Source organism: Bos javanicus, chromosome 17 (assembly GCF_032452875.1).
Source record: "Bos javanicus breed banteng chromosome 17, ARS-OSU_banteng_1.0, whole genome shotgun sequence".
NCBI classification, from domain to species: Eukaryota; Metazoa; Chordata; class Mammalia; order Artiodactyla; family Bovidae; genus Bos; species Bos javanicus.
Genome location: NC_083884.1, coordinates 68,598,333 through 68,611,852, shown reverse-complemented (window position 1 = coordinate 68,611,852; position 13,520 = coordinate 68,598,333). Strand labels below are relative to the sequence as shown.

General features: G+C 47.6%; 2 protein-coding genes across 9 annotated transcripts in view; one reads left to right on the top strand and one right to left on the bottom strand.

Moving 5' to 3' along the window:
• Positions 1–824: 824 nt before the first annotated feature.
• HSCB (HscB mitochondrial iron-sulfur cluster cochaperone) lies at positions 825–11,792 on the bottom strand. Of its 5 annotated transcripts, none has more exons than XM_061385235.1 (6): positions 11,488–11,792; positions 9,339–9,435; positions 8,477–8,566; positions 7,799–7,904; positions 2,378–2,425; positions 825–964 (listed from the first exon to the last, which is right to left on the bottom strand). In XM_061385235.1, exons 1-6 carry the CDS (start codon positions 11,721–11,723, stop codon positions 873–875), a joined length of 669 nt encoding a protein of 222 aa, XP_061241219.1. In that variant the 5' UTR covers positions 11,724–11,792; the 3' UTR covers positions 825–872. The 5 variants fall into 5 exon arrangements, with proteins under 5 accessions (XP_061241219.1, XP_061241217.1, XP_061241220.1 ...); XM_061385233.1 differs by having other exon boundaries at positions 7,760–7,904; positions 11,488–11,787; XM_061385236.1 differs by lacking the exon at positions 2,378–2,425 and having other exon boundaries at positions 7,760–7,904; positions 11,488–11,791.
• An 89-nt stretch (positions 11,793–11,881) lies between these two features.
• Positions 11,882–13,520, top strand: part of CHEK2 (checkpoint kinase 2) — a 38,539-nt gene continuing 36,900 nt past the window's right edge. For 2 of the 4 annotated variants that reach the window (XM_061385227.1, XM_061385224.1), the window contains exons 1-2: positions 11,882–12,034; positions 13,102–13,266. Coding sequence is in view for 1 of the 4 variants with exons in the window: in XM_061385226.1 (XP_061241210.1) it covers positions 12,139–12,208 (70 nt within the window). In the remaining 3 variants the exon portion in view is untranslated. The other 2 variants (XM_061385225.1, XM_061385226.1) reach the window with 2 other exon arrangements.

Here is a 13,520-nt window from a genome sequence, read left to right as displayed (position 1 = left end):
AGCTGAAAATGTGCTCGGTGTTTCATACCAGACTAAGTCTTGGTAAAATTATCTATATTTCATGTAGATGAAATGCATTTATTTAAGTGTGGACCAAAGAGACCCTTAGGCAGTTTGCATGGTTTCAAAGTGGAATTCCCTGAAAGACATACTAACAAGACTATTTGTGAAGGTCATGCCTTTGGAAAGAAGATGTGGTTCTAGAGCAGAGGGTAGTAAACCTGTTTCAAATCTAACCCACTGCCTGCTTAGTAAATAATATGCTATAAGGGCTTCCCAGGTGGTGCTAGTGGTAAAGAACCTGCCTGCCAATACAGGAGATGTAAGAGACATGGGTTCGATCCCTGGGTTGGGAAGATCCCCTGGAGGAGGGCATGGCAACTCACTTCACTATTCTTGCCTGGAGAATCCCCATGGACAGAGGAGCCTGGTGGGCTACAGTCCATAGGGTCGAAAAGAGTTGGACGTGACTGACGCAGCTTAGTACGCATGTAGCATGCACATGTTACAAGGGCAGAGTTGAGTAGTCGCAGCAGAGGAGGAGGCCCACAAAATCTAAAATGTTTACTACTGGCCTTTTCAGGAAAAAGTCCTGTCCTCTTGAGGGCCTCAGGTTGGCCCTGTTTGCATCTCTTCATCCACCAGCCTAGCTGGGGGACATGGTATACCAAGTCCCCCGTGAAGAGCCAACCACTCAAACCCTGGCTAGGCTGTGCTTCCGCTGACATGACAGACGCTACCGCCCGCTAGTGCCTGAGCCACAGGTTAGTTAAGACGGTCACAGTGGTTGAAGCACCTCTGTTCTCAGTCTGCAGAGGCCAGGAGAGAAATCACTAGAACTTTATTTTTTAAAACTTTAAAATTAGCAACCATTAGAGGGGAATCTTCTTTAACTTAATCTTTTCTTCAATGTTTGAAAAGTATCTCATCTTTGTTAAGAGTTCCTTGGCTTTTTCAAAATTGTCTGAAATAAAGAGAAAGATTAATGTGAGAGGCTTCATTTCAAGCAAGAATAAAATCACTCCACCCAAGGCAGCTGGATCAAAGCTGAGGGCCGGGCTCTGGAAGGTTGATCAGTTACTCAGTAGATCTGAGAGAGGGAGATGGAACACCTGGGTTGCTCTCGGGGACAGAGGACTTACAACCAAAGGGAGCAAAAGCATCCTTGTTCACAGGATTCAGACTTTAAATGAGAAGCTGATTCTTTTTCAGGATGATACCCAGTATAACTAAGGTTGGGTTTTTTTGTTTTTTTAAATTACTGAATTTTGGCTGTGCTGAGTCTTTGTTGCTGCATGGGCCTTACTCTAGTTGTGGCGAGTGGGGGCTACTCTCTAGCTGTGTTGCTCGGCCATCTCATTGCTGTGGCTCCTCTTGTTGCGGAGCAGGGGCTCTAGAGCACAGGCTCAGTAGCTGTGGTGCATGGGCCTAATTGCTCCGTGGCATGAGGGATCTTCCTGGACCCGGGATCGAACCCGTGTCCCCTGCATTGGCAGGCAGATTCTTTGCCGCTGGGCCACCAGGGAAGTCCCTAAGTTGTGTTTCAAGAGTTCTCCCCCCGTGGTATATGGTGGTCGAAGCCTGATAAGGAATGTGGAAGCACCTGGTGCAGGGAGAGAAGGATGGAGTGGACCGGCAGGCCACCACATTCAGGACGGCAGTCTTGGTTCCAGACTGCTTATACTTTCCAGGTCCTGCTCTACAACAGCTCTCATCACACTGTATGGACTCATCTCTGGGACTCGAGATTCTGAGAGGTGGCCCTAACTCCTTAGAATAACCTCCTTTTATCTGGGTTAGTATGAGTTGCTTTCTCCTTCCTGCAGTGGAATGATCCCTAGGCCAAAGGGCTATTATTGTCTTATTTAAGAGGTGTCACTAGACAGGGATGGAGGGAATGGGCTGTTCTTGCTTAAAAATAGCTAGAAACAGATCTAGTCTCCTCAGCCTGAGAGCCAGGAGCAGTGAGGACTCCATATTTACAATTTAGCACAGTTGGGCCATGGGCTTCTCCTTATGGGCTCTGCAGAAGACGGGGCTTTGCCAAATGTTGACTGTGTGGCCTTGCCCTCAGGTCAGTCTGGGTTGGCTTCCGCCCACATCCCTCACCTTATCTTCCCCTACTTGCCAAAGGGGAGTGGGAGCATTTTCTCTCATCTAATCTTCAGTGGACATTTACTGGCTTGGCACACACCTGGATTCTCTAGCAAGACTGTGAATCCTTGAAGGCAGAAATGTAGGCTTATCTCTATTTTATCGCTCCCCACATACCTGTCATAGGATGGGCATGTAATAGCTACTTATTGAACGAATGGTTATATCTCAGTGCTTAGAATTTCTTTCCATATTTAAGAAAGTCATGAAATGAAGGGAGTACCTCTTTCAAAAGCTCTGCTCACATCGTCAGTCAGTTCTTTCTGTTTAGCTGAAAAGGAAAACCAAGATCTTAATTTTTCTATTTAAGTAGACTGATAATATGAAGACAATCCTCTGTCATCTTGTGAATACAGCACAGCGGGGAGCTTGGATTCAAGGGCGAGGCCTCCTGACCTCCGTCTCTACGTGTTCACAGTGGCAGCTCCTGTTTCGTGCAGCTCTGGCTGACCCTAGTTACACAGTTTTCCCACCCACGCAAGGTCTGAGGGGCAGTCACCAAAGTTCATAAAAGGGCTATAGAAGCATTAAAAAAGAAAAAAGGACAAGGACATATCTTATCTCCACCAAGCACTCTAAGTCTTCCAGGTTTCAGCTAGGAGAAAAATCAACAAGCTGGGCTCACCCATCAGCAGGGTGTTATAGAATCAGGCAACCACTAGCAAATCATATAGCCTCTCCTTCTTAGGTAGCGCTAGTGGTAACTCTCCTGCCAATGTAGGAGATGTAAGAGATGCAGGTTCGATCCCTGGGTTGGGAAGATCCCTGGAGAAGGAAATGGTAACCCATCCCAGTATTCTTGCCTGGGGAATCCCATGGACAGAGGAGCCTTTGGGCAATGGTTCATGGGGTCGCAATTGGACACGACTGAAGTGACTTAGCACTTAGAACGTACCTGAAGAGAGAAGATGCCAGATGAAGTAAAGGAGCAGCTCCCTCATGCTTGCATTATTCCCTCATTAGGAAATGAGGAATTTTATAAGTGCATTTCCCAGATAGACAGTATTAATCATTTATGGGGGTACCTGCTTTCAAAGCACTTTTAAATATATTATATCCCTATCATAGGCAACGACAGGTATTGGGAAAATGTACTGTGGTTACACAGCTAGCAAGTTGAAGAGCTCAGAACAGACCCCAAGTCACCTGACTCCTAGTTCAGTGGCTAGAAACTCACTTTTCTGGTAGCAACGTGGTGTCAACAAAAAAGAACAGTGGATTAGGAGTCTGGAGGCTCTGAAGTCCTTACCCCAAAACCATCTAGCTCATGCCCTTGAACGTTCACTTTAACTGGGCCTTAGCAGGTAAGGGAGGAAATTTAGGAATTATTGCACTCATCTCACATGCTAGTAAAGTAATGCTCAAAATTCTCCAAGCCAGCCTTCAGCAATATGTGAACCATGAAATTCCTGATGTTCAAGCTGGTTTTAGAAAAGGCAGAGGAACCAGAGATCAAATTGCCAACATCTGCTGGATTATGGAAAAAGCAAGAGAGTTCCAGAAAAACATCTATTTCTGCTTTACTGACTATGCCAAAGCCTTTGACTGTGTGGATTACAATAAACTGTGGAAAATTCTTCAAGAGATGGGAATATCAGACCACCTGATCTGCCTCTTGAGAAATTTGTATGCAGGTCAGGAAGCAACAGTTAGAACTGGACATGGAACAACAGACTGGTTCCAAATAGGAAAAGGAGTTCATCAAGGCTGTATATTGTCACTCTATTTAACTTATATGCAGAGTACATCATGAGAAACGCTGGACTGGAAGAAACACAAACTGGAATCAAGATTGCCGGGAGAAATATCGATAACCTCAGATATGCAGATGACACCACCCTTCTGGCAGAAAGTGAAGAGGAACTCAAAAGCCTCTGGATGAAAGTGAAAGTGGAGAGTGAAAAAGTTGGCTTAAAGTTCAACATTCAGAAAACGAAGATCATGGCATCCGGTCCCACCACTTCATGGGAAATAGATGGGGAAACAGTGCAAACAGTGTCAGACTTTATTTTTCTGGGCTCCAAAATCACTGTAGATGGTGATTGCAGCCATGAAATTAAAAGACGCTTACTCCTTGGAAGGAAAGTTATGACCAACCTAGACAGCATATTCAAAAGCAGAGACATTACTTTGCCAACAAAGGTTCATCTAGTCAAAGCTATGGTTTTTCCTGTGGTCATGTATGGATGTGAGAGTTGGACTGTGAAGAAGGCTGAGCGCCAAAGAATTGATGCTTTTGAACTGTGGTGTTGGAGAAGACTCTTGAGAGTCCCTTGGACTGCAAGGAGATCCAACCAGTCCATTCTGAAGGAGATCAGCCCTGGGATTTCTTTGGAAGGAATGATGCTGAAGCTGAAACTCCAGTACTTTGGCCACCTCACACGAAGAGTTGACTCATTGGAAAAGACTCTGATGCTGGGAGAGATTGGGGGCAGGAGGAGAAGGGGACGACAGAGGATGAGATGGCTGGATGGCATCACTGACTCGATGGACGTGAGTCTGGGTGAACTCCGGGAGTTGGTGATGGACAGGGAGGCCTGGCGTGCTGCGATTCACGGGGTCGCAAAGAGTCGGATACGACTCAGCGACTGATCTGATCTGACCTGCTTAAAGCCAGACAGTAACGCTAGAGCTAAAATAACCCCCACCACTGACTGAGCACTTACCATGAGCCAGACTCTGTATCAAGTGTTTTACACACTTTGTTGTCCAGTTGCTAAGTTGTGTCTGACTCTCTGTGACGTTATGAACTTCAGCATGCCAAGCTTCCCTGTCCTTCACTATGTCCTGGAGTTTGCTCAAATTCATGTCCATTAAGTCGGTGATGCCATCAAACCATCTTATCCTCTGTTGCCCCATTCTCCTCCTGCCCTCAATCTTTCCCAGCATCAGGGTGTTTTTAACTTACTTAATCCTTGCAACAATGGGTACTAATATTGTCTCCATTTTACAGATGACGAAACTGAGGCTCAGAGCGGGTGAAGGCACTTTGCTTAAAGTCACACAAAAAGTCAGTGGCAGTGTTGGGAGCGAACCCAAGCCCACCTCACCCAGAGCCTCATGATCTGCCTGCCAAAGCCATGCAGCTGCACCTTCTGACTGCAAATGCTGAGTTTCTCTTTCTCCAACACCACACAGCTCTAGTGCTGATATACCCCCACTGGACAGCTCCCCCACCAGAACTTCTATTTTACTGCTTTTAATTTGTTTGTTATTTGTTCACTCACTTGATAAATATTTACTGAGTCCTCATTACACTCCAAGTACTGTTATGTGTGCTGAGGATGTGAGAGAAGCAAAAAGCAGACACAATTTCTGCCTCCACAGAACTTCTGGTCTAATAGGGGAGGCTGATGTGGGGCCAATAATCTTACATAGAACAATAAGGTTATAACTATTATTAGTCCTACAAAAGAGGGGTACTCTCAGCTAAAAGACATAGACAGAGGTCCTCTGAGGATTTCCTGAGGAAGTGGGGACTGCCCCCGGATCTGAAGGAGGAAGAGTTAGTAGACGGGGTGGAGGAGAAGGGGATTTTGGGCAGAAACAACAGTACCTACAAATGCCCTGGGCAGGAAGGTGGAAAGTACAGATGAAGAACTGGAGGCAGCCTGCATGGCTGGAATGGAAGGAGCAAACAAGAGGAAGCAGAGGCCCAGTTATCCAGGTCTCTTTAACCTGAAAGTGATGGGGAGCCAAGGGAGCCACTTCCAAGTTTTTAAGCAAGGCCAAGGGTGCTATGATTAGATTTGGGTTTCAACACAGGTGATAGTGTAGGAATATATCAGACTGAAGGTAGAGATGGACTGGTCTGCAGTTACTCCAGTCATCCAGGTGGGAGAAAATGGTAGCTTGGGACGGGGTGGTGGCAGTGAAAATGGATGGATGGATTTGAGACGCAGTAAGAAAGCCAGTTTTTCAAGACTTGGTGATAGACTGTCTATGGGGGGGAGGGGGAGTACGTTGTCAAGAACGCCTACTCAGTGTTTTGGACTTGAGCAACTGCAGAGCGTCATCCACTTAGAAAGGGAATATCTTCAGAGGAATAGGTTGATTTTGGGGGATGGAGGACGGACACTCAAGACTTCCATGTGGGACACACTGAATTGGAATATATAAACTCCCTGAAGGCCCAAGATCATGTCCTTCTGTTCACTGCTGGATTCTCAGTGTCCTGCACAGTGCCTGATACACAGTGCTGCTGCTGCTGCTGCTAAGTCGCTTCAGTCGTGTCCGACTCTGTGCTACCCCATAGACGGCAGCCCACCAGGCTCCCCGTCCCTGGGATTCTCCAGGCAAGAACACTGGAGTAGTTGCCATTTCCTTCTCCAATGCATGAAAGTGAAAAGGGAAAGTGAAGTCGCTCAGTCATGTCTGACTCTTAGCGACCCCATGGACTGCAGCCTACCAGGCTCCTCCGTCCATGGGATTTTCCAGGCAAGAGTACTGGAGTGGGGTGCCATCGCCTTCTCCGTGATACACAGTAGGCACGCCATAAACATTTGTGAAAGTTTGGACATGCATACAGTTTGAGTGAGAAACCTGGAGCCTTTTCTACTTGGCATGGTTAATTTTACGTGCCGACTTGTTTAGGCTGCAGTGCCCAGTTGTCTGGTCAAACACTAGTCTAGATGCTGCTGTGAAGGCTTTCTGTAGACGTGATTAACGTTTACAGTCAGTTGACCTTACGGAGACTATCTTTAATAACACAGGTGGGCCTCATCCAATCAGTTGAAGACAGTAAGCCAAAACTGAGTTTTCCTGAAGAGGGAATTTTCCCTCATGACTAACATAGAAGTTCTGCCTGAGTTTCCAGCCTGCTGGTCTATCTGACACAGTTTGGATTTGCTAGCTCCTACAATCGCATGAGCCATTCCTTAAAATAAGTTTCTCTCTCCACACACACACACACACTATTGATTCTGTTTCTCTGGAGAACCCTGACTGACACTCTATGGAATAAAGTGAAAGTAAAGCAATATGGGATCATAAGAGCAAGGTTTCATTCTTTGCTCTGCTATATCTGCTGAGTGACTTTGGGTATTTCCATGAATTTCTGAGGCCTGTTTTTCTTGGCAGGGATAATAATATCATCCAAATGATGTCATGGGTAGGAAAGAGCACTGTGGTCTACAAAATACTATTACATTCTTAGTTTAAGCCTGCTTTCCAGAGAATTAGGGATTTTGCAGGTCTAACAAAATGGGTTTCAGTATGATCAAGAAAAAAAAATTCCCTGAATCACTATGAAGACCAATGTGTCCTCTTTATATGCATTTTCCACTTAACTTCTACATATATAGGGACTTCTCTGGTGGTCCAGTGGTTAAGAATCTGCCTTTGGGCTTCCCTGGTGGCTCAGATGTTAAAGTATCTGCCTGTAATGCGGGAGACCTGGGTTCTATCCCTGGATCGGGAAGATCCCCTGGAGGAGGAAATGGCAACCCACTCTGGTATTCTTGCCTGGAAAATCCCATGGATGGAGGAGCCTGGTGGCCTATACAGTCCATCGGGTTGCAAAGAGTCGGACACGACTGAGTGACTTAGACTCTACGTGTACTCAAAATAGCAATATAAAATATTTGGTACTATTTTTATCTTTTACCTCTGACAATAGATTCAATCTCTTTCATGGCAATTTCACCTTGAGCTTCTGCAAGTTTTTCATTGATTTCCATTATTTCCGTGAGGAATTGACTATCCATCTCATAGTCTGTCCCTTCAGGAATCTCTATTCCACGGAGCTTTAGCTATTGGGGCATAAAGCAGGGAAAATTAAGTTTAATTCAAGAAATTATGGCTAGAGTCATAAATCCTACTCACCATAAATCCTTCTCACCCTTTAGAACAAAATGTCACTCACACAGAAAACTGTAAGTGTCCCAGTGATGAAACTGGGACTGAGACAGGAGTATTGGAACTCTCCTACCTGGAACTATGTGACCCTAGAGAAGTCATTCTTCCACTTGGGAGGTTGAACTATGTATCTGTAAAGATTCTATTAAATCCTAAAACTCTAAGGTGCTCACTTCTCTACTAGCAACTAAACAAAACAAAAATTACTCTTTCCTGAAAGCCAGTACCGTCTAATTCTTTAAATTTATAGCAAATGGTAAAAAAAAAAAAAAAAAAAGGCATTTGGGCAAGTAAAGTTTATAGAGATACTCAGAAAACTATATGCATGTAGTATTTTTGAGGTTAATTATGGGTCCCTAGACTAGCTAAGATCTCAAGCACTCTTCTGTTGAATACAGGGGAACAGCTGTCCCCCAGAGGAATGGGATCAGGCAGTCATGATAAAAGGGTTGGAAAATCACCTTACAAGGTATAGTCCCCTGCTCAGGGGGGCCAGAAGGGTCTTATAGGCCTCATTGACAAGGGTCGAGTGCTTCTCTGAGAAGTCCTTTTCATTCTGTAGGTGGAAATGAAGATAGTCATATTACCACGAAAATCAGCCATCTTACATTCACAAACTGTTTCATAAAACACTGATGGGCCAGCACATAAGGAAGGAGAACTGGTGTGGGATAAGCTGTTTTAATTTTCAGACAATGGGTTTTAATTCTGCTAGGAAGTAAGGTTGGAGAAGGCAATGGCAACCCATTCCAGTACTCTCGCCTGGAAAATCCCATGGACGGAGCAGCCTGGTGGGGTCGAGAACAGTCAGACATGACTGAGCGACTTCACTTTTACTTTTCACTTTCATGCATTGGAGAAGGAAATGGCAACCCACTCCAGTGTTCTTGCCTGGAGAATCCCAGGGATGGCAGAGCCTGGTGGGCTGCCGTCTATGGGGTCGCACAGAGTTGGACACGACTGAAGTGACTTAGCAGCAGGAAGTAAGGTAAAAGCTCTGAGTGTAGGATTAATCCAGGGCCTGGTTGGTTGTAATCAGGCTGCCCCAGGGCAAAGCTGGTTGTCCAGTTTTGTCCCTGGTAATTGGTAATCTCATAACCACAGGCCACTGCACCCAGGGTGCATATGTGTCTGGGTATGACTGTGCTATGTCTGTTGTGCTAAGTCACTTCAGTCATGTCTGACTCTTTACGACCCTATGGACTGTTGTCCACCAGGCTCCTCTGTCCCTGGGATTTTCCAGGGAAGAATATTGGAGTGGTGGCCACGACCTCCTAGAGGGGAGCTTCCTCATCCAGGGAATGATTGGGGATGGCCAATAGGCTTACCTGAGACCTCTGGCTGAAGAAATCTGGGTGGACAAGGCGCTGTAGTTGCTGATATCTATGTTGGAGCTTCACAGTGTCAACTCTGAAGGAGCGGTTGCTGGAAGGAAATCAGGAGATGAAACTCATGCATCAGATATTTACAGATCTGTATACTATGGGCCTCGGAGAAGGCAATGGCATCCCACTCCAGTACTCTTGCCTGGAGAATCCCATGGACCGAGGAGCCTGGTAGGCTGCAGTCCATGGGGTTGCAAGGAGTCTGACAGGACTGAGCGACTTCTCTTTCACTTCTCACTTTCATGCACTGGAGACGGAAATGGAAACCCACTCCAGTGTTCTTGCCTGGAGAATCCCAGGGACAGCAGAGCCTGGTGGGCTGCCATCTATGGGGTCGCACAGAGTCGGACACGACTGAAGCGACTTAGCAGCAGCAGCAGCGCTTGGTTCCTCTTCTCAGGGGGGACACAATAAACATGTAGACAAGAGCTATTCCAGAAAGTGCTAGGTACTGTAAAGGAAAACAGAATAGGTCAGAGAATGGTAGATGTAGTGGACAAAGAGATGACATTTGAGCTGAGACCTAAATGATGATGAGGAGTAATCAGAGATTAGAGGAAAGACGCATTCAGGCACAGGGAACACGCAGAGACCTTGAAGTTAGAACAAGACTGGCATGCTTGAAAACTTACAGGGTAGTGTTACTGCGACCCTTCATACGTGCTCAGTGACTGGTGGGGCCAGAGCCCAGGGTTAAGGGGCATTCCAGAATCACACTCTATTTTTCTAAGGCCCAGGTCCTTTCATTTCTGCCTCTCACTTTATTTTAAACGAATCCCCTTCACTTTTTATTCCCAGAGCCTGCACTATCTCTTTAGCTCCGCCCAAATTTGTCACCTCTCCAAACTCCTCGACCTTCCGCGTAAATAGGAAAAACACTTATTTCTCAGACCCTCCAGTTCTCACTTTTCCCTTAGATTCTGCCCACAGCCTTAAGTTTTTCCATGCTCTTACTCTCATATTTTGGATACCACTTCTGTACTTCTTTCTTAAAAATCTCAAGCCAACTTTAAACATTCTGAACTTCAAGCTTCTATGCTCCAAAGTGAAAGTGAAAGTTGCTCTGCTGCTGCTGCTGCTGCTAAGTTGATTCAGTCGTGTGGGACTCTGTGCGACCCCATAGATGGCAGCCCACCAGGCTCCTCCGTCCATGGGATTTTCCAGGCAAGAGTGCTGGAGTGGGGTGCCATTGCCTTCTCCAATGCATGAAAGTGAAAAGTGAAAGTCAAGTCGCTCAGTCGTGTCCGACTCTTAGCGACCCCATGGACTGCAGCCCACCAGGCTCCTCTGTCCATGGGATTTTCCAGGCAAGAGTGCTGGAGTGGGGTGCTACTGCTTTCTCCGGAAAGTCGCTCAGTTGTGTCCAACTATTTCGACCCCATGGACTATACAGTCTATGGCATTCTCTAGGCCAGAATACTGGAGTGGTTAGCTTTTCCCTTCCCCAGGGGATCTTCCTAACCCAGGGATCCAACTCAGGTCTCCCGCATTGCAGCAAGATTCTTTATCAGCTGAGCCACAAGGGAAGCCTGTAATTAATGGATCTTCCCAACCCAGGGGTAGAACCCAGGTCTCCTGCATTGCAGGCGGATTCTTTACCAGCTGAGCCACCAGGGAAACCCAAGTATACCGGAGTGGGTAGCTTATCCCATCTCCAGTAGACCTTCCCGACCCAGAAATCGAAGCGGGGTCTCCGGCATTGCAGGCAGATTCTTTACCCTGAGCTATCAGGGAAGCCCTAGGGCCGCGCCAAGTACCCTCCCCTCAAAGCCCCGCCTCTCAACTTGGCCTTCTCTCAGAACCCGCCCCTCCATTGCTGCCTTCAAACTTCAGTTTCCCCTATCCACTCCCCGCCTCTCCACTCCAAGACTCCCTCTCGTCTTCATCCCCTCAAAGCGTCCTCGCTCAGGCCAGCCCCTTAATTTCCTCCCCAGGCACATCCCACGCATCCGTCTCGACCAGGCTCCACCCCCAGCCCGGTCCTCCAGGGCTCCGCCAACCTGTGTGACTGGTCCAGCCTTCCTCCTCCCCTAGCCCGACCCGCCCTCCCCTCTCGCACGTCCAGACGCGTTTCAGGAAACGGCCTCCATACCAGTCCATGAGGCTGAAGTAATCTCGAGTCGGGTCAGGTGGCTGCAGCGCGCGGCACTGAGGGCAGAAGAACCGGTCCCCCCGCGGTGGGCCCCCTGGGCCGCCGCAGTTCCAACATCGTGGGGAGCTGCTTCCTGCCAGCGACGCAGCATTGCAGTTTAGCAGTCTTCTCCCGAGCACCCCTGTCGGCCACCACCCCGACGGCCGGAGAAAGGCCCCGGTCCTTCCGCCCCACATCGGGCCGGCGGCCTGCCTCGCCGAGGTCACCTGAGGCTGACCAGACTTGTGCTAATGATTGGCTGGGGAACTAGGCGGAGGGCGGGACCACTCGGGGGAAACCTGGATTCTGAGTCCCGCTCTGCAGCTTAAACTACAACTCCCAGAAAGCATTGAAGCTGCGGGGGCGGCCACATCCGCTGCTTCTCATTGGTCCGGCGGGAGCGGAGGGGTGTTTTGATTGGTGGAGGGTGGAGTTTGTATCCGCGGTTTAGCGCCACTCCGCTGGCTGCGGCTGCTCTGGGTTGTACTCTTCCAGAGGGGCTCACGCGGTGAGTCATAGTGGGGAGCTTCTTTTGGGTATTTAGGGGTTCGAATCCTGTCCTTAGGGTCTTATTGCGAGCTGAATCTCCCGAGCCTTCATCTCGTCCTGTGTATGAGCTCGGGAAGGCGCGGGGGAGAGGAATGCGTGGGAGACTCTTCCTCCTTTGTAGACAAACCTCGAGGTGAATTTCACTTCCCTTGTTACTTACAAGCAGAAACTGGCCCAGAAGTACAGGATAAGAAAGAACAAAGTTATGCTCTTCAGAATCAGAGCCAAGCTGCTCTGCGGAAAGTTTTAAAGATGTTAGTAATTATTATCATGAAAGTGAAAGTGAAGTCGCTCAGTCGTGTCCGACTCTTTGCGACCCCATGGACTGTAGCCTAATCAGGCTCCTCCGTCCATGGGATTTTCCAGGCAAGAGTGCTAGAGTGGATTGCCATTTCCTTCTCCAGGGGATCTTCCCGACCCAGGAATCGAACCCGGATCTCCCGCATTGTAGGCAGACGCTTTACCGTCTGAGCCACCAGGGAAGCCCAATTATTATCATAGTTTGGTTCAATCTGAAAATGCCTATTGAGAACCCACTCTCAATAGGCTCTGCTGGAACTGGAAGCACACTGACTTGTGTAGGAAGATGCTTCGAGAGTGTCCATAAGCAAGTGTGGGGGATTGGGTGGCAAAGGGAGGGGAGGGGGCCACCAGTCTTCCTTGGGACTCAGTTTCTCTATTTGAGGAAAAATAAATTGTGTTGCACTTGTAAGGCCTTTCTCTGCTTTCAGATTCCTTGGGCCTGAAAGTCCGATTACCAAGCTTTACTGAGGGGGTGGGGTTGAAAGAACGTTGCTGCAGCATCTCATTTGATTTTCTAGCTCCGTCTACTTTTTGAGTTCAGAGAGGCTGTGATCTACCTAAAGGTCATGCGAAGAGCTGACTTAGCTGACTCCGAATCTGTTTGCTTATAACCTCTCCACTATACATGGCGGAGGCCCATGTAGTCCTGGTGTGGTGCACCCTTCTTATCAGGTGTGATGATAGCAGCTACCTCTTGACACACTGTCTTTTGCCACTTTTCAGGGCGGAGAAGTTTTGCTCCAAAGCCGCAGGAGGTCACACCTCGGCTGAGGTGGTATCAGAGCATCAGGTCCTGAAGTCGAAGCTCTGGCAGCACCTCCCTGGTGCACTTTGAGGAAACCTCACCAGACTTGCATCTGGAAGAACGTTTGTGTCTGGAAGGCCTATGTAAATGCAATAATCTGTGTTGGTCATGTTTACTATATTTTCCTTGAGGGGTAGCCTGAGTGTGGAGTTCTGGAGAGAAAGCCCTTTAAAAAAAATCAGATTAGGGATTTAAAGTTAGGATTTGAAAGTTACTTTGACTTTACTGTAGGTTCTGTTATTGGGGTTTAACTGTGAAATTAATTCTAAAACAAGGGTGGGACCCTCTGTTATGATCTTCTATATGTCTGAATAGTTCTTTCTGTTGTGCTGGGAGG

Excerpts from the sequence above, each read along its gene's own strand:
- HSCB (XM_061385233.1), bottom strand. The coding sequence starts at position 11,723 with ATGTGGGGCGGAAGGACCGGGGCCTTTCTCCGGCCGTCGGGGTGGTGG. Across the intron at positions 9,436-11,487 it reads TACTTCAGCCTCATGGACTG|CAACCGCTCCTTCAGAGTTG; the intron begins GTATGGAGGCCG and ends ATTTCCTTCCAG. Across the intron at positions 7,905-8,476 it reads TGAGCAGGGGACTATACCTT|CTAAAGCTCCGTGGAATAGA; the intron begins GTAAGGTGATTT and ends ATGCCCCAATAG.